Genomic DNA, 19148 nt, shown 5'->3' on the forward strand with positions numbered 1-19148 from the left:
ATCTGTTTAGCATCTACCTTGTGCCAGGCACTGTGCTAGAAACTAGATAATGTACTAAATGGATAATGTGCAGGCAGAAAATCAAAAGCAGATGATGATACAGTATGGTTTGGGAATTCAGTTCATTAGCTCCTTGGGTAATTCAATTATAACTGAAACTATTCAGGTTCTGTCTAGCTGGTTCATATAAGACATTAGAAATTTGATTTTGTTCATCACTGGGTTGAAAAATATGGTATCATGGAATATTACCATATATATTTATTGAATTGATTAGGCTCTGATAGTACCTATTCTTTTTTTTTCTAAGTTTATTCATTTATTTTGAGAGAGACAGTGAGAGAGCGTGAACAGGGGAGGGGTAGAGAGAGAGAGACAGAATCCCAAGCAGGCTCCGCACTGTCAAGCGCAGAGCCTGATGAGGGCCTCGAACTCACAAACCGTGAGATCACGACCTGAATCGAAATCAAGATTCTAACGCTTAACTGCCTGAGCTACTCAGGTGTCCCTGATGGTACCTATTCTTTTTTTTTTTTTAATAGTTTAATAATGCACAACTAAGGTAATAGTTCTTTAGCATCTCAAGACACTTTCTTCTCCTTTCTCCCTCTGTAGAAGGACTGTTGAAAGCTAATCTCAGCATACATCAAGAGGTGAGTTATAAATCATAAGCCAAATCTAATGGATTCATATAGACTAGAAAAACTCAACAAGGCACTTTTTCTTTAATGCAATAGGAATATACACTTCAATAAGAGTAAGATTTTTTTATTTTCTATTTGGGGGCTTATGAGGTCTGATGGTACCTATTCTTCTTCATCAAAGGTAAAATTAGTAAAGGTAAAACTATCTTAAAAGGCTTTACCACTTTATTAAATAATTATCCAGTATCTATTCTGTGCCACACAAAGGACTAAGTGCTAGGAATACAGGGAGAAATAAGAAGTCCCAATTCTTTGCAAGGTTCATTTAGCCTCATGTTAGAAGCCAGACATAAAAGCAATGATGACATTATTTTTTTCTTCAAAAAAAAGAAAAAAAGGGGGCCAACACCAGTATTTATGTATTCATCTCTGATGTAAAACAAACAAGCAAAAAACCTCTGTATTTTTAGGAATCATATTTGTGTTTCACTGACTACACTAAAAAAAGAAAAACATCAATTCCACAAACCACTAATCACTCTAGTGATTGATGATACCAGTGAAAGATCTCTCATTCACTCCTCCCCAACTTCAACACTCTATTCTCAGTGTGTCATATTTTTGTCCTCAAGACATACTGTTCTTTAAACAAATATTTCAGCACAGATTTTGCTCCCTCTGCCTGGAATGCCTCCCGGCAAATTTACAGAATAGAGATCCACCCTGCAGAAACTAGCTCATGCAAGTGTTCTCAATTTCCAAACAATGTGCTATCAACGTTCTAGTCACTCTAATACATACGTATTTTTCTATCGTCCCCAGCTTCGATGCCCACTGGAGGGTATCCACCACTTTTCACTCATTTTGTATGTCCTGTAGAGTTTAGCATGCACAAAGTACTGAGTAAATGGTCATTGAACTTCAACAATCCAATTAATACTACTTTCACACCGTTCTGAAATTTAAAAACTCAAACATATTAGTGGAAGAGTAAATTTTATTGACTGATGAAAAACTAAAGTGATAAGAAGTATGGATAGTAAACAATAATCAGTGAATTCTGCTGGAATTCTATTTTTCTTCTTTTCACTTTAAGCCAAAAGGACATAAAATTATAGACTGTTAGTGAGCTAATCACTTTAAGTTTCTTCAACAAAAACTGCATAGTTTAGCAGTTGCACAGCATTAAATATATACATTTTTGCAAAACCCTGAAAGTGTTAATTTTTGTGTTGACCTCAAAGGCTAATGCAATCACCTACACTGGTCGGATTCAGAGTTTCTTTTCCCTTTTCTGCCACCCTGTAAAGAAAAATAGGGCAAATTATTTAGGAAGTACCATTTTGGGGGCATTTTCATTTTAAGAATAAATGAGACCAAAGGCATTTTTGAGTATGAGAAGGAAACATTTTTTTTTTAGTTTGTTGCAAATCTGAATGTGCAGACCACAAAATTATTTTTATAAGGTTATTTTTTTGCAAATGGTTAAAGCGGGTTGTATGAAGTAGTTACTTCTACTTGAACTAGTTTAGACTTAGTAAGACTACCAACATTTTTTAGACCTCATTTGGACTGTCCCAGGTTTTTTTAAAAGTGCAATTTTTGATCACTTCTAAAATAAATAATTTGCTCCATATGATCTGCAAATCTGGTAATTCAGTTACCTTCTCGGATAATTCAATTTTTAATTCAAGTTAGTCTTGTTCATATTAGCATCAGAAATCTGATTTTGTTCATCATCAGGTTGAAAAGAAGACTATACTTTTCATATTGCTCAGTGATATACATGAATCTGTATTTAATTTGCTCCAAATGAAACTCCGTCTATGGTGTTTGATTTGAGCCAAGCAAAGAGGTAGGAGCTTAAAATATAAGAAGTATTTTACATTCATTATTTTTAACGTATCATTTTCTGCCTGACTCTGATTTAAAAAGCAAATACTCATTGTAAAAATACAGAAAGTACAAAGGTGCAAAGAGGAAAATTAAAATCATCCTGAACTATTCTACCCCTCATTTTAACCACAAAATAATGGTTCCTTACAATAATTTTACAGTTTTCTTCTCCATTTTTATAAATTATGGCAATGATGCCTAAATTTAGTTGATCAACAGAATCACCTAAGTGGTGATATTTTAAAAACTCTGAAGTCTAGACTTTGTCCCAGATCCATTTATTTATGATTACTAGAAATGGGCTCAACAATCTGTAATTCAAAAAGTTCCCAAGTGATTCTGATGGTCAGCCAAGTTTAGGAACCAGTACTTGGCTGTGGTTAAAGTGGTCAGAGGCCCATGGAATCCAGACCCATTTACTAGTGTTGGCAGCTATTCTCTGTTGATTTCATCCTTGTTCTGCCTATAACTTCCCTCCTAGTGGTCAAAAACATTTCTTCATCAATCTTTTAAATAAAAAAATCAAGTATGAGAATGTCATGATTCATTCCTGACCAAATAAAAGTTATGCACAGATTTGTCCAGAGAAAAAAAAGTATGAAGAGGTTATGTGGGACCTGAGATGTGTAATGCCATGTATTAAAAATAAAATTTATTTCCTGTAGCAGGAAAATACAAATACACTTACTAAAAGCTTTCCTCAAAGTAGATACCCACTATGCATAGGTACCAATGTCACGTAGCTTAAAACTCTTACCTTGCTTTTCCACAAGATTAAAAAAAAAACCCATACACAAAATGATCAATGGATTAATGATATGACTTTTTCAAAGTCTCCCAGGCAAAGGAAATTCTTCCAGGAATGATGAGATGTCAAACCTGGGGCTGTTACAACTTCTATGTTCTCCAGGCCAACAGTGGTGGCTTTCAAACCTTTTTGACTACGACTCCCCACATTAATCAACACATTTTATATCATGACTTAGACACACATACATAAAATGCTTTATGTATGTGTGTGTGTATACACACACACATACATATACACATATACTGAAACAAGTAACTGATTTTTTTACTGCTTTGTCCAGAAAAAAATGCTGAATGCCAGGTGTAAATGCAGAAGAAATAACAGAATTAGAAAAATCACCATCAATGGATGCTAAAACCATTTAGTAAAAAGAAAAGGATATTCACACAATCTCCAAGTATCACTTCACATATTTATTAACTATAAAGGGAAAAGATATCTTTACAATAAAGATATCTAGGAGAAACTGCTGTACCCATGTGATCAAATTTATATAGTAGGACAAATGTCATTATGTACCTTCCCTCGATATGATTCACTGGCACATACACCACATCACACCCCAAGGATTTTTCTGAATTTAGTTAGTACTGTAAATACCAATATCTAGAATGACCCTAACATTTTCTAAAGTGTAAATGATATGTCCAATAATAACATTATTAATATGTTTGGCGAATAGATTTTAGACTGAATAAAACAGTACTTTATTCTCACACAGTATCTATCCTAAGTGTATTATTTGTGATGAGAACACTTTCGAAATTAGAAACGCATACCTGGTATTTGGCTAGTTCTGCTTGTAATACTTTCACTTTCGATCTTTCTTGTTCTAATGCAGCATGAAGTGAAGTCACCTAAAACCAAACATTCAATTTAAAAAAGACTTCGTGTCTTCAGGCAAATACTCTTAATTCTTAACACTTACTCCCGGGGATGAATTTGACTACTAGATGACTGGGGATCACAGGAGAACCACCTTCCCACCACTGAGCACACACACAATTTCAATTAGGCATTTTACTCAGTTGTCTATTAAAAGTAGACAGGAGAAGCTCAATATTCCAAGAGAAAATGACAAAGTAAGGATGGGAAAGGAAGAAAGTCATGGTTCATGACTGGGTAAGTTCTACCTGCCCTTTTTATCTCTATATTTAGAGTTGGCATCAACTGAAATACAACCTTATCCTTCCTTACTCTTCAGGACACACCTAACTTTCTCAGCATGGAAAACAGAATCTTCATCCATCTGCTATTACATAATAATAAAAAAGTGTAATTTTTTTTTTATTTAAAAAAAATTTTTTTTAACGTTTATTTATTTTTGAGACAGAGAGAGACAGAGTATGAACGGGGGAGGGTCATAGAGAGAGAGGGAGACACAGAATCTGAAACAGGCTCCAGGCTCTGAGCTGTCAGCACAGAGCCCGACGTGGGGCTTGAACTCACGAACCGCGAGATCATGACCCGAGCTGAAGTCGGACGCTTAACCGACTGAGCCACCCAGGCGCCCCTAAGTGTAATTTATATCACTTTACTGCAGTGTTGATGGGCTGTATTTTTGTTTAATCAAGTTTCATAATTTAGGACTAAAGTGTAATAGCTTAAGGAAACCAGTCCTGTATATTCCATAGTTTTTCTTACCTGTATAGTTAGCTCATTCTTGATACTTTGTGATTCATCAACTTGCAGCAGTATTTCTGCTTTATCTTTCACTGACAAAAAAGGAAAAACAGCAGTGTAATGTTTTCAGTCACTCAAACACTTGAATAATACTTTAGTGAACCAAGACAGCAGTGCAACTGAGCAAAGATTTGTCCTTGGACTGAATCAATGTATTCCTTAGTTCTATATAGCTCTTATTTTTCACTGGTAAATTCTAATCATTATTATTACTATAGCAGTTTTTCTTGGAAATTTTACATTTTCTGTGGTGTTAAAATATTAATTGTAAAGGTATCTTGAAAGATTAATTTTTTCCAACTATACTACAGAGAACAAGGGCATAAACAATTTCTCAAAGGGATAAAACAAATACTTTGACTAGTCTTAAAGCAAGATTTTAAAAACAACGTAGAATGTTTTTGTTTGTTTTGTTTTGTCAAATTGTCAGGGCGAGCAGTACTGTAAGGCCCACAAAAATGATTTTTATCTGACTGTTCATATCAATACAGCACAGTCAAATAAATGTAGCTCATATGATCATAACTGATTACATAAGCCTGTGGACTTTTAGAACTATTCCTTTGTCGAGAGGTTTTCCCTCTTTGGGGAAGCACGAGCTCTACATTTTGGTGCCAAGGTTTCCTAAGCCTTAAAAATCCCCACATGGCTAACAACTCCTTAACCCATGGTAATGGCCAATGCATGAAAAATTAACTCCTGAACTCTGAAAACAAGCTAGGAGAAACCGAACAGGTAAGACTGTAATAAATTTAGTGAAGGAGGAAAAGATCAACTACATGAGTACTGATATCACCACAGCTCTACCAATATAATATAACACTGTAATTAAAATGTATTTTTATAGTTTAATGAAGGTGAGACACTGCATCAAGAAACAAATCATAGGCTCTCAAGATTCAACTTGGTAATTTTTTTTTAATTTAAGCAATCTCTACACCCAACGTGGGGCTCAAACCCATGACCTTGAGATTAAGAGTTGCACGCTCTTCTGTCTGAGCCAGCTCAGGTGCCCTTCTACCTGGGAATTTTTATGTATTATGTTTTCTACTCTCCAATCCCCAGAATTACACACACTCACTGAGAACTAATAATTTTTAATAATTACGTAATATTTCAATTAGAGTCAGTTTTATAATAATATGCTTTTTTGAAAACACAAATTTGTTTCACTGAGATTACTGTATTGGGGAACAACTTGAACATAACGCGAACTTTACATTTGCTTGAGCATTATTTCACGAACACAGAAAACTGCACCTTACACTCACCTCAAATATCTCTCAGCTATCTCCATTCCCTGAGTGTTCAGGACTATACCAACTTTCCATCCTTCCACTGCTTCACAGTAAACACAACCTGCAGACCTTCTGAAACCTATTTTCTCAAGCAAATTTCAGGTCTTTCAGGTAAAGTGCCATACTTATTATAGTATTTGTGTTTAACCATTTTAACATGTATAAAACTGTGTTACTGTTTTAATTAGATTCCTATCTTTTTTTTTTAACACGTCTCTGATGAAGTTTTTTGACTGTTGTGCACTCCTAATCCCATTCCCCCATAATCCTTGTGGTTTTAATTGTGTACTTAGGCAGAAATTGGTGATTGTTAGGAACATATGTTGCATTATAATAGAACTGACTGTATTTACATTCACATTATAAATTTTTTTTTAATGTTTGTTTATTTCTGAGACAGAGAGAGACGGAGCATGAGTGGGGGAGGGGTAGAGAGAGAGGGAGACACAGAATCTGAAGCAGGCTCCAGGCTCTGAGCTGTCAGCACAGAGCCCGAGGCAGGGCTCGAACTCATGAACCCTGAGATCACGATATGAGTAGAAATCAGAAGCTCAACCGACTGAGCCACCCAGGCGCTCCTACATTTACATTATAAATGCTAGAGTATGTATGCTCTAATGTACTCTATTTTTCATGTAATGGTTCTATATAAAATTCTTCTATTTGGATTTTTTAAAAAGTAATCTCAGGCACCTGGGTGGCTCACTCAGTTAAGCCTCTGACTCTTGGTTTGGGCTCAGGTCATGATCATGTGGTTTGTGAGTTCAAGCCCCACATGGGCTCTGAGCTGACAGTGTGGAGCCTGCTTGGGATCTCTCTCTCTGCCCCTCCCTGCTCTCTGCCTCTCTCGAAATAAATAAATTTTAAAAAATTAAAAACATAATAATCTCGGGGCGCCTGGGTGGCACAGTCGGTTAAGCGTCCGACTTCAGCCAGGTCACGATCTCGCGGTCCGGGAGTTCGAGCCCCGCGTCAGGCTCTGGGCTGATGGCTCAGAGCCTGGAGCCTGTTTCCGATTCTGTGTCTCCCTCTCTCTCTGCCCCTCCCCCATTCATGCTCTGTCTCTCTCTGTCCCAAAAATAAATAAACGTTGAAAAAAAAATTAAAAAAAACAAAAAAAAAACAAAAAAAACCATAATAATCTCTACATCCAATGTGGGGTTCAAACTCATGACCTTGGGTTCAAGAGTTGCATGCTCTCCTGACGGAGCCAGCCGGGTGACCTCATTTGGATTTTTTTATAGTATAGCATGGTCACTGAAGTCATTTACTGGTAGCCATTTTAAATGAGAGAAAGCTTTTATCATTTAACTTTCTTACTTTTCATAAATGTTTCTCTAAATAGAAATATTACTTTGTTTTTTACACATTTAAAAATCATGCATCCAATGTCCAATGATACCCTTAATTTCTTTAATTAGAAATACAGCTCAGAGGGGTGCCTGGATGGCTCAGTTGGTTGAGTGTCGGACTTCAGCTCAGGTCACAATCTCATGGTTTGTAGGTTTGAGCCCCGCGTCAGGCTCTGTCCTGACAACTCAGAGCCTGGAGCCTGCTTTGGATTCTGTGTCTCCCTCTCTCTCTGTCCCTTCCCTGCTCATGCTCTGTCTCTCTCTCACAAATGAATAAACATTAACAAAATTTTTTAATAAAAAAGAAATACAGCTTATAAACAATTATTTTCATAATTTTATTAAATGATCTGCACAGAACTCAGTAACATGCACAGATCTAAAGTGATTTCAGAATGTTGGTATCTAATTGTACAAATAATACCTTTCCCCATTATTCTTTAACTTCCATTTCATCATAGTTAAGCTGTATAAATTATATTACAAAAAACAGTAAAGTTATAAAACAGTAAGCTTGAATCTATTTCAACACTATATATTCTGTTCAATTGAACATAATTTCTGGTTTTTACTCATACTGTTTTGATAACTGTTTTTTAACATAGTTTAAATTTTGACTAGACAATTATACTCCCAGGATCTTCAATTTCTGTTATCTTGCTTATTCTTCAAGGTGAGTTTCACCATTTCTTGAACACTAACAGTACTCATAAGAGATCTATTTGGTTTATCACTGACACTTATTAACAGGGAAAACTGTTTATAGGCCTTAATTTTGTCTGTTCAGAAGATTTTCTCTTATTCATATCTTTCTATATGTCTTTTATTATTTATAATTTCTTTTGCATAAGTTTCATATTAAAAACTTAACACACAGGGGCGCCTGGGTGGCTCAGTTCATGATCTCATGGTTCGTGAGTCCAAGCCCCACGTCGGGCTCTGTGCTGACAGCTCAGAGCGTGGAGCCTGCTTCAGATTCTGTGTCTCCCTCTCTCTGCTCCTCCCCCACTCATGTGTGCATGCTCTCTCTCTCTCCCCCTCTCTCTCAAAAATAAATAAAGCTTAAAAAAAAATTTAAAAACTTAACACACACTTCCTTTTCTGTTATGAGTGGAAAATCTTCATAGAACTTTCAAGGTAAGTATCATTAGGTATACGTAATCAGGAGTGCAACTGATGTGGGGAGGGGCTTCACATAGCATCTACTTTACTAATCTGATTATTTCTAATCATTTTTGAGTGATTTCCTTGGCTTCCTGCTGGTGAACTACTGCCAAAGTTTAGAGTGGCAACAAAAGTATAAGGAGTTGGGGAGAAGGGGAGAAGGAAAACCCAAAATAATAAGCATTCTCCTCTAATAATTAAAAAGAGAATCTTAAGCAAGGTCTATTCTTATTTTCCTGCTGAATGTAGTCCAGTACTTTAGAAGAACGGAAATTTCAAGCTTTCTCTTACCCAAATAGTCATAAACCTGTATAATACTAAGGTGCTGTAAGAGTGACTTGTAATAATAAAATTATCAGAAACAATTCAATTTGTATCATTCTGAGAAAATTTTTAATTTTGTTGAGTTAATAAATCATATATCTTGAAAAATTATCTTCAAATATTTTTTAAGGTTAACTTTTAATTCTAAAAACACACAAATCACTTACTTTCACCTTCCTGAAGCATTTTCAATAACTGTGCATTTCTTGCCTTTACTTCTTTATACTTTGCCTAATAGTCAAAGAAAAAAGATTTAATTTTTTAAAAGTATATAATGTAATTAATGATTTACTATGAATTATGAAGTTATGAATTCTAGGCTTGCTGAAAGACAGAAATTACTTTTGAAAGAGGAAAATGTATTCATAACTGTCTACTCCTAAATTAATTCCCTGGTACAGTAACAGAAATTAATGTTATAGGATATTGAAAAATCAAGAAGAGAGAGGTAAAACTGGACAAAATTTGGGACTAAATTTTCCTGGAGTCGTTCTCTTTTTTTCCTTAAACAAAATCCTTACACAATTCAAAATAATTAGGTAAAAACAAAGAAAAATGATTCACAGCTCTAGACCAAGACTGTCCAGTACTATACTAGAACTTTCTGTATCTGTTCTATACCTGCCACTGTCCAAAATGTGGCTACTAAACTACTGAAAAAGTGCCTAGGTACACTCACATAGTGGTTACTCAATTGTACAGTGCAGTACTATGCCTTCTCACTTACTATTTCACTAACTATATATTGTTAAAGTAAATTTGGATGGTATGAATAATTTACTGAAATACCTTCCAATTCTTTTTCTATTTTTCTAAACGACTTAGCTTCTTCTCATACTACATAATGGCACAATTATATACTTATGAACAAGAGGAACTGTGTTCCCACATTAACATCTTTATTCCAGGGAATTTGCCCACTCCACTACACTTATTCAACATATCTTAAATGGACTTAATTATTTATAAATATTTAACATATTAGTACATTAGACATAACACTATATTTAATACAGTATGGTAAAACAAGAGATCAGCGAAAGAAAGCAGATCAGTATAAGAAACTTGTCACTTCTTCTCTTAACATGTACATAGGTAAGTACAGAAGTTACCGATTTAAAAATCCTTCTTATAAAACATATTTAATGTATTTTAAATCAAGTTCAATAAAGATAAAAATGGCTTTTACTAAATACTCTATTCAGTAAATTGCTGATAACAAACCAGTAATGATACTCAGTAATAACTGCAGTCAATACATCAAACAGAAGTAAATACCACAGTAAATATAAAAGGAATAGAACTTCTGAGAATCTTAGAAATGAATGAGGGCAGTAAGTCAGATGGACACATGGAAATATGAAGCGGAAAACCATACAAAGTCAACTATAAGTATATTCACTATGAATATAGAAATATATCCCCTAAGAATATGAAACTGTAAGAAATTCTCTCAAGGCTTTAATCAATGTTAATATCTTGCTAAAGGCTACCTCAGCTCAAGCCTTTTGTCCAAGGTATAGATCAGTGTACACAGAAACACCTCTTATTCCAGCCTTAGAGTCTAAAGTCAGCTCATAAAGCAAAAATCGCAAATGAGCAAAATTACCCGTGAAAAATCTTTATATTGCCCATAAAAATAGCATATATGGTTTTGTACATATAACCCTGAATAGCAAATGTATTGATAAAAACAAAATGTATAACACATGTGCCATGCAATTTGTAAGAGCACAAATGAAACATGTAGTGCTTTATTAGTATTTTTAATTTCATGAAAAAGAGAGCACTTAAGTTAAATGATACATACATTGTGAGTCAACTGTGTTCAGCCACATCCTGAACATCTATGCCTACATCTACAGCTATTTCAAACTAAGCATATACAAAATGGGGTATTAGTTTCCACTGTCCAAACCAGCTGAAAATGTGCTCTTCCTCTCACACTCAATACCTGTTCATTGTTTTACCAGACTACCTTCACTCAAGGCTTCAGCCATGTGCATTATTCTCCCACAAAACAATTCTCATGCCACCTCCCTTTCTAAAGACCTTTACTAAAATCCAAATGCCTTCAGGCAGCCATTAGAATAGAAGACATCTGCAAATGACATACCTGATAAAGGGTTACTGTCCATATAAAGAAATGATACAACTCAAGATCCCCGAAAACAAATAATCCAATTAAAAAATGGGCAGAAGACACTTCTCCAAAGAAGACATACAGATGGCTAACAGACACGTGAAAAGAGGCTCAACATCAATAGTCATCAGGAAAGTGCAAAACCACAATGACAGATCACCTCACACCTGTCAGAATGGCTAACTTAACAACAACAAGAAACAAGTGTTGGTAAGGATGTGGAGAAAAAAGAACCCTCTTGCACTGTTGTTGGGAATGCAAGCTGGTGCAGCTTGGAAAACAGATGGAGGTTCTTCAAAAAATTAAAAACAGAACTACCCTATAATCCAGGAATTGCACTTGTGGGGATTTACCCAAAAAATACAAAAACACTACTTCAAAGGGATACATGCACCCCTATGTTTATTGCTGCATTATTTACAATAACCAAACTATGGAAGCAGCCTAAGTGTCCATCGATAGATGAATGGATAAAGAAGATGTGGTGTGTGTGTGCATCTATCTATCTATCTATCTATCTCTCTATAATGGAATATTATTCAGCTATAAAAAAGAATGAAATCTTGCCATTTGCAACAACGGGGATGGAGCTAGAAAGTTTAATGCTAAGTGAAATAAGTCAGTCAATCAAACACCATATAATCTCACTCATAAGTGAAATTAAAAAAAACAAATAAACAAATGAGCAAAGGGCAAAAAAGAGAGACAAACCAAGAAACAAACTCTTAACTACAGAGAACAAATTGATGATTACCAGAGGGGAGATGGGTGGGGGATGGGGGAAACAGGTGATGGGGATTAAAGAGTACACCCACCATGATGAAAAATATAAAATTAAATAAATAAAATTTAAAAAAACAAAGCTTCATAAATTATGAGCAGGAAAAAAAAAAAAAGAACTGCAATTAGAACCACTAGATTGGTGCTACATGAATATATACTTCAATTCTTATCTAAAAACTTGGCCTAAATATATTTTAAGATATAGATGTATATAGTACCTGACAATTTCTTTTTACCTAGGGCCCAGATTGATGTGAATAAATATAAACTAAATGTTAAAAGCTGTCACCAGAAGGGAAATGTTCCATTAAAAGAATTACATCAAAGAACAAAAAGGTACTTAAATTTCTTGGCTTATATATATTTTTTGTTTAGCCATGGTCGACTAAAATTTTACTGCTTTCAATAGTAACTTTAAATTTTAATTTTCAGTTATAAATTCATTTGATGAATAAAAAAAAATCTGTTGGACTCAAGTTGCTAAGATCTTGTTAAGAATTTCCACATGTTTGTTCATGGCTGATATGGCTCTGTGGGTTTACCTTCCTGTAATAAAATAAATAAATAAAATAAAATCCAATTGCCTTCAAATACTGACCCCAAATAACATCTCCAATATAACCTTTTACAACTTTCCATTTCTCTAAATTTCAGCAACAATATATTTCTTACCATTTCCATGCCTTTGTAGGTACTGTCTCTACCTGGAAACACCATCTCTTCTGTGAAAAGCTTAGCAATTTTCAATAGCAGCAACTAATTCAGTATTATTTCTGTGATTTGGGAGCACTCTGTCAAATCTCTATAAATTCTACAATGTACTACAACTATTTACATGTGTATCTTCCTCATTAGACTATGAGCTTCTTGGAAGCTCATATTTGTATTTCTTCTCTGTGCCTGGCACAGAGGAGAAAAGGAAAAGGAAAATATAAACCACAAGGAGAAAGCGAAGGGAGATGGGTGGATGCAGTCCAAAAAGGTTTTAGCAGGGATGATTCCTAAAGGCATAAGTAGAGGAGAAAGGGAAATGTAAGAACCATCAGAGTTCGAACTTGAGTTATCATTTTTTTCACCATTGCATATGTGGGGCCCAGAAAAGCACCTGGCACATTATAGGCACTCAACAGATAACTGTTGAGTGAATAAATATTAGTCAAAAAACAATGACACTTGAGATGAATAAGAGATTTAAAAAAAAAGCCTAAGGAAGCAAATCAAAGAGTAATATGCAGGTTTGTGGTTAAAATAAACTGTATAAATAACAAATGTTGACAAGGATGTGGAGAAATTGGAACCTTCATGTATTTTGGTGATGGGAATGTAAAATGTTGCAGGTGCTATGGAAAACAATATGGCAGTTTCTCCAAAAGTTAAACATATAATTACCATGTGATCCAACAATTCTACTTTTAGGTATATACCCAAAAACTAAAAGCAGGGACTCAAATACTTGTACACTAATGTTCATGGCAGCATTGTTCACAATAGTCAAATGGTGGAAACAATGCAAATGTCCACAAACAGATGAATAAACAAGATGTAGTATATACATACAATGGACAATTCAGCCATAAAAGGAATGAAATTCTGATACATGCAAAAAACATGGATGAAACTTGAAAACATTATGCTAAGTGAAATAAGCCAGACACACAAAGACAAAAATTATATAATTCCATTTATATGAAGTACCCAGAATAAAGCAAATTCATTGGAATTACAGGTACCCAGTAGCTGCAACAAAAGAACAGGAGTTATTTAATGGGTACAGAATTTGCTTGGGATGATGAAAAAGTTCTGGAAGTAGATAGTGGTCATTCACATAGCACTGTGAAGATAACTAATGCCAATAAATTGTATACTTAAAAATGGTTAAAATGGAAAATTTAATGTTATATATATTGTAACATGAGAAGAAAATTACACTGTCATTCAGATTTTATGTCATTAATGAGAGTTTAAAAACCTGAACAGTAGAAATGTTATTTCTATTAATCAAATATTACACATATTTACATATAAGAAAAACAGAAAAGTACCATGTAAGAGAATTATTTTAGTTTACAACAGTAAATAAATACAAACCTCCCATTGAGTGATCACATTTTTCAGCTTCTGGATTTCAGCATCTTTCCTTTCAAGTTCCAACTTTAGTCTTTCAATTCTTCCATCTTTCAGAACTACTTCCTAAGAGAGAAAAACACTATTTTAGAACTAAGATAGTTCTACCATTTCTGGTTTACAATATTTAAAGTATTTGTGAACGTTTAAGAGGAAAAAGCCTGATTTTTCCCAATTTTAATTCATTTTCTAAAGCAACCCTAAACCGTTGACTACATTTCCACTTCTACTCAATTATAATTGTAATTATTACAGTAAAAGCAAATAAGATATTTATGATTAATCTCAAACTACAAGCATAACAGAATAATATCAAACTTTGAAATATTTCTATACTGGGATAAACATATTAAAAGTGCTCTGTGACGGGGCGCCTACGTGGCTCAGTCTTTTCGAGCATCTGACTTCAGCTCAGGTCATGCTCTCACAGTTCTTGAGCATGTAAAGCCCCATGTAAAGCTCTCTGCTGACAGCTCAGAGCCTGGAGACTGTTTCAGATTCTGTGTCTCCTTCTCTGTCTCTGTCCTCTTCCCTGTTCATGTTCTGTCTCTCTCTCTCAAAAATAAATAAAACATTAAAAAAAAAGTGCTCTGTGACAAGTTGCTATTAGTCTATCTTTAAAACTCAAAAGAATTCAAAACGTACTTATAATTTATACTTATTTTATAAGTATTATAATTTATACTTATTTTATAATTTATATTTTATACTTGATTATAAAATATAATAAGTAACAAATAATAATAGAACCCCAAAATTAACAGCTTTTCTGTATATCAGCAATTACTAGGCAGAAAATATAACTAGAAAAACCAATTCCTCTTCAGTAGCTATAAAAAATACCCCTAGAGGCACCTGGGTGGCTCAGTCGGTTAAGCATTCAACTCCTGATTTCAGCTCAGGTCATGGCCCCACATTGGGCTCGCACTGAGCATGGACCTGCCTGGGATTCTCTCTCTCCCTCTCTCTCTGCCCCTCCCCCTGCTGATGTACGCACATGCTCTCTCTCAAAATAAACATTTAAAAAGTATACCTCTAAAATTAAAATTCAGAAATGTTTAGGATCTATAAAGAAAATTATAAAATACCAAAGAGGACATGGAACAAAGTATGTTTGCAGATGAGAAGACTAAATATTATTTACGTAGTTCAATAAAATTTCAATTGAAATTCCAGTCAAAACTTCATCCAGGAGAATACAGAACAGAAACAAAACGTTAATGCAATGAAGAGGAATCTGTCTACCGAATAATTGTACACTATACTGCAAAAATAACTAAAGTAGTGTGGTCAGGGCACCTAGGTAGACAGAGCCATTGTGCTAGAAAAGAAATTCCAGAAAGAGACTTAAGATACAAGAATGTTTTTTTAATGTTTATTTATTTCTGATAGAGACAGACAGACCATGAGTAGGGGAGGGGCAGAGAGAGAGGGAGACACAGAACCTGAAGCAGGCTCCAGGCTCTGAGCTGTCAGCACAGAGCCCCACGCGGGGCTCGAACCCCCGAACTGTGAGATTGTGACCTCAGCCGAAGTCGGGCACTTAACTGACTGAGCCACCCAGGCGCCCCTAAAATGATTATTTCATTTAATTTGCACAGTTAACTAGAAGTTGGTAGATGTTATCTCCAGTTTGTAGATTCAGTGGGAAAAAATGACCTTAATTTTATTCACCTGGAGAAAACTACTGATAATTTGTTGTGGTCCTGCTTTTCTAATGATATATACTTTTTTCCTCCAATAATGTGGAAACCGTTCTATGGACCACTTTTTAGCTAAATAAATATGGTGAGCATTTTGAGTTATTAAGTAATAATTCTTATACATTAAATAATTGAGTATTTTAAAACACGAAATTGCTTTCAGTTACCCACAGTGAGACAAAAAAATATTTTAAATGTACCAGTTTGAGATAACATTTCTTTGCTTACTGGCGAAATTGTATACTTTCTCATGTTTATTGGTTATATGCCTGTCATATGGTTGTGACTGTTTTTTCCAGTTTCTCATTTACCTTTTGATTTTGTTATAGTATTTTTGTAGAAATTTTTCATCAAGTTAAATCTATCAGTCTTTTCCTTTCAGTTTCTTCTCTTTGGTATGTTCAGAAGTACTTTCCTACTCAAAGATGATAGATATTCATCTAGATTTTCATTTTTTCAAAACTAGAATAGTAATTCATATTATTCCATACTCAGTATAAAACAATTTTGATAAAAGGAAATTTTAGTTTTTTTTAATGTTTATTTATTTTGAGAGAGAGAGAGAAAGCAGGAGAAGGGCAGAGAAAAAGAGAGAAAGAATCCCAAGCAGGCTTCACACTGTCAGCACAGAGCCTGATGCGGGGCTCAAACTTACAGACTGTGAGATCATGACCTGAGGCAGCTGAGCCACCCAGGTACCATAATAAAAAGAAATTTTTAAATGATAAAGTGAAATTTCTATAATCTCACAAGAATAAATCTCCCAACAGTTATTACATTTTTAGTGTATATCCTTCCAAATTTCTTCTTTGCATATGGTATCATAATATTAAGACCCTGTGAATGTTTTATAGTTCTATATCATTTTTAGTGATTTTGGAGTTTTCAGTTTTGTGAATTTACCACGTGTTTAGCCTGTATCCTGTTGTTGGGCATTTAAATTGATGTCCAGGGGTGCCTGGGTGGCTCAGTAGGTTAAGCATCCAGCTCTTGGTTTCAGCATAGGTCAGGTTATGATCTTATGGTTTGTGGCTTTGAGTCTGCTGTCAGTACAGAGCCTGCTTGGGATTCTCTCTCCCCCTTTCTATTTGTCCCTTCCCTGCTCACTCTCTATCTCCCCCTCCACCTCTCAAAGTAAATAAACGTTTAAAAATAATAGGGCTGCCTGGCTGGCTCAGTTGGTTAAGTGTCTGACTTCAGCTCAGGTCATGATCTTGCAGTGTGGGAGTTTGAGCCCCACATCAGGCTCTGTGTTGACAGCTTGGAGCCTGGAGCCTGCTTCAGATTCTGTGTCTCCCTCTCTCTCTCTGCCCTCCTCTTCTCAAAAATAAACATATATATATATATATATATATATATATATATATATATATAATAAATTGAAGTCCAGTTTTTTTGTTGTAATAAGTCTTCAGTGAACACTCTGATATTCTCCCCACCTCACTTATCTATTGAAGGTAAATTCCTAGAAGTGCAGTTCTTGGGCCTAATATATATATGTCTAATTTGGATCCACTCCCCTTATTCCTTAAACTAGAATCTTGAAGCCTATCATCCTCACCTGCCACATTCAACCCCCAATAAATACTGTAGATTCTGCTCCCAAATAGTTTTCCTATGATATACTTCTATCTAAACTTCTAATCTCAGGCATAATCTTTTCTGACCTGGGTTTGCAGTTGTTATTAAAGGGTCTTTATACCTTTCCTACCCACTCTAATCCATTTTCCACAGCAGTCAAAGTGATCCCTGAAAAACATAAATGTAACATAAATATAAATCTGATAGTCCTGCTCAAAATCTTTCACTGCTTCACAAGGCCCTCCAAGATTAGGCCTCTGTCTTCTACTATCTTCCCCCTCACTAAACTCCAACCATACTGGCCTCTTTCCCCTTCAAATTCAGGCTCTCTCCTGCCTCAGAGCCTTTAAACATACTGCTCTTTCTACTTGGAAATCTCTTACCTCTACTTTTTGCTTAACCAGTTCCTTCCCATCTCTCAAAGTTCATCTCTTTTTTTTTTTTTTTTTTCCAAAGTTCATCTTAAGTGTCACTACCTCAGAGAACACTTCCCTGATCCACCAGGGATAGTCCACATTATTCCACTGTGCTGCTTTTCTTCATGGCTTAAAACCTTGCATTGATGTTATATCTGCCTCCTCTGGGACAAGTCCCAGAGAACAAGAGTCAGTACACACAGCACCTAGCAGTTAGGTGTAGAGTTTCTGTAGAGTAAGTTAATGTTGCCACATTAGTCATTAGATAAATAGAACCAATTTATACTCTTATGTGACTGTAAGATGATTTTTTGCATTTAAATTTGTTTTGGTATGTAGTGCAGGATAGCAGGGATTTATTTAACTTGATTTTTTCCCCAGTTAGCCATTTATCCTGTAACCTACATTTGTTCTGTAATTCAGCCTTTTCTCACTTCTTTAAAATACCGTAAGTATGTTACAATAAATTCTTATATTCCCTGCTCATGCTCTGTCTCTCTCTGTCTCAAAAATAAATAAACATTAACAAAAAAAATTTTTTAAATAAAAAAATATATTTTTCTCAATGTGGGTAACTGAAAGCAATTTCGTGTTTTAAAATACTCAATTATTGGGGCGCCTAGGTGGCGCAGTCGGTTAAGCGTCCGACTTCAGCCAGGTCACGATCTCGTGGTCCGTGAGTTCGAGCCCCGCGTCAGGCTCTGGGCTGATGGCTCAGAGCCTGGAGCCTGTTTCCGATTCTGTGTCTCCCTCTCTCTCTGCCCCTCCCCTGTTCATGCTCTGTCTCTCTCTGTCCCAAAAATAAATAAACGTTGGAAAAAAAAATTTTTTTTAATACTCAATTATTTAATGTATAAGAATTATTACTTAATAACTCAAAATGCTCACCATATTTATTTAGCTAAAAAGTGGTCCATAGAACGGTTTCCACATTATTGGAGGAAAAAAGTATATATCATTAGAAAAGCAGGACCACAACAAATTATCAGTAGTTTTCTCCAGGTGAATAAAATTAAGGTCATTTTTTCCCACTGAATCTACAAACTGGAGATAACATCTACCAACTTCTAGTTAACTGTGCAAATTAAATGAAATAATCATTTTAAATAATGTTTAATATATGTTAACCTCTCAAGTACTAATTTTTGCTATTATCATTTCTCCACTTTACAGAAAATCATACTGTTTTTTTTTTTTTAATGTTTTATTTATTTTTGACAGAGAGT

At 34.9% G+C, this 19148-nt stretch overlaps 1 protein-coding gene across 2 annotated transcripts in view; it reads right to left on the reverse strand.

Moving 5' to 3' along the window:
• Positions 1-1623: 1623 nt before the first annotated feature.
• Positions 1624-19148, reverse strand: part of GKAP1 (G kinase anchoring protein 1) — an 85923-nt gene continuing 68398 nt past the window's right edge. For both annotated transcript variants that reach the window (XM_045469726.1, XM_045469725.1), the window contains 5 exons: positions 14187-14288; positions 9340-9403; positions 4996-5066; positions 4131-4208; positions 1624-1946 (listed from right to left, as the gene is read on the reverse strand). In XM_045469726.1, coding sequence (XP_045325682.1) covers positions 1899-1946; positions 4131-4208; positions 4996-5066; positions 9340-9403; positions 14187-14288 — 363 coding nt within the window. In that variant the 3' untranslated portion in view covers positions 1624-1898. The remainder of the gene's footprint in view (positions 1947-4130; positions 4209-4995; positions 5067-9339; positions 9404-14186; positions 14289-19148) is intronic.

This window comes from Leopardus geoffroyi, chromosome D4 (assembly GCF_018350155.1).
Source record: "Leopardus geoffroyi isolate Oge1 chromosome D4, O.geoffroyi_Oge1_pat1.0, whole genome shotgun sequence".
Taxonomy (NCBI): Eukaryota; Metazoa; Chordata; class Mammalia; order Carnivora; family Felidae; genus Leopardus; species Leopardus geoffroyi.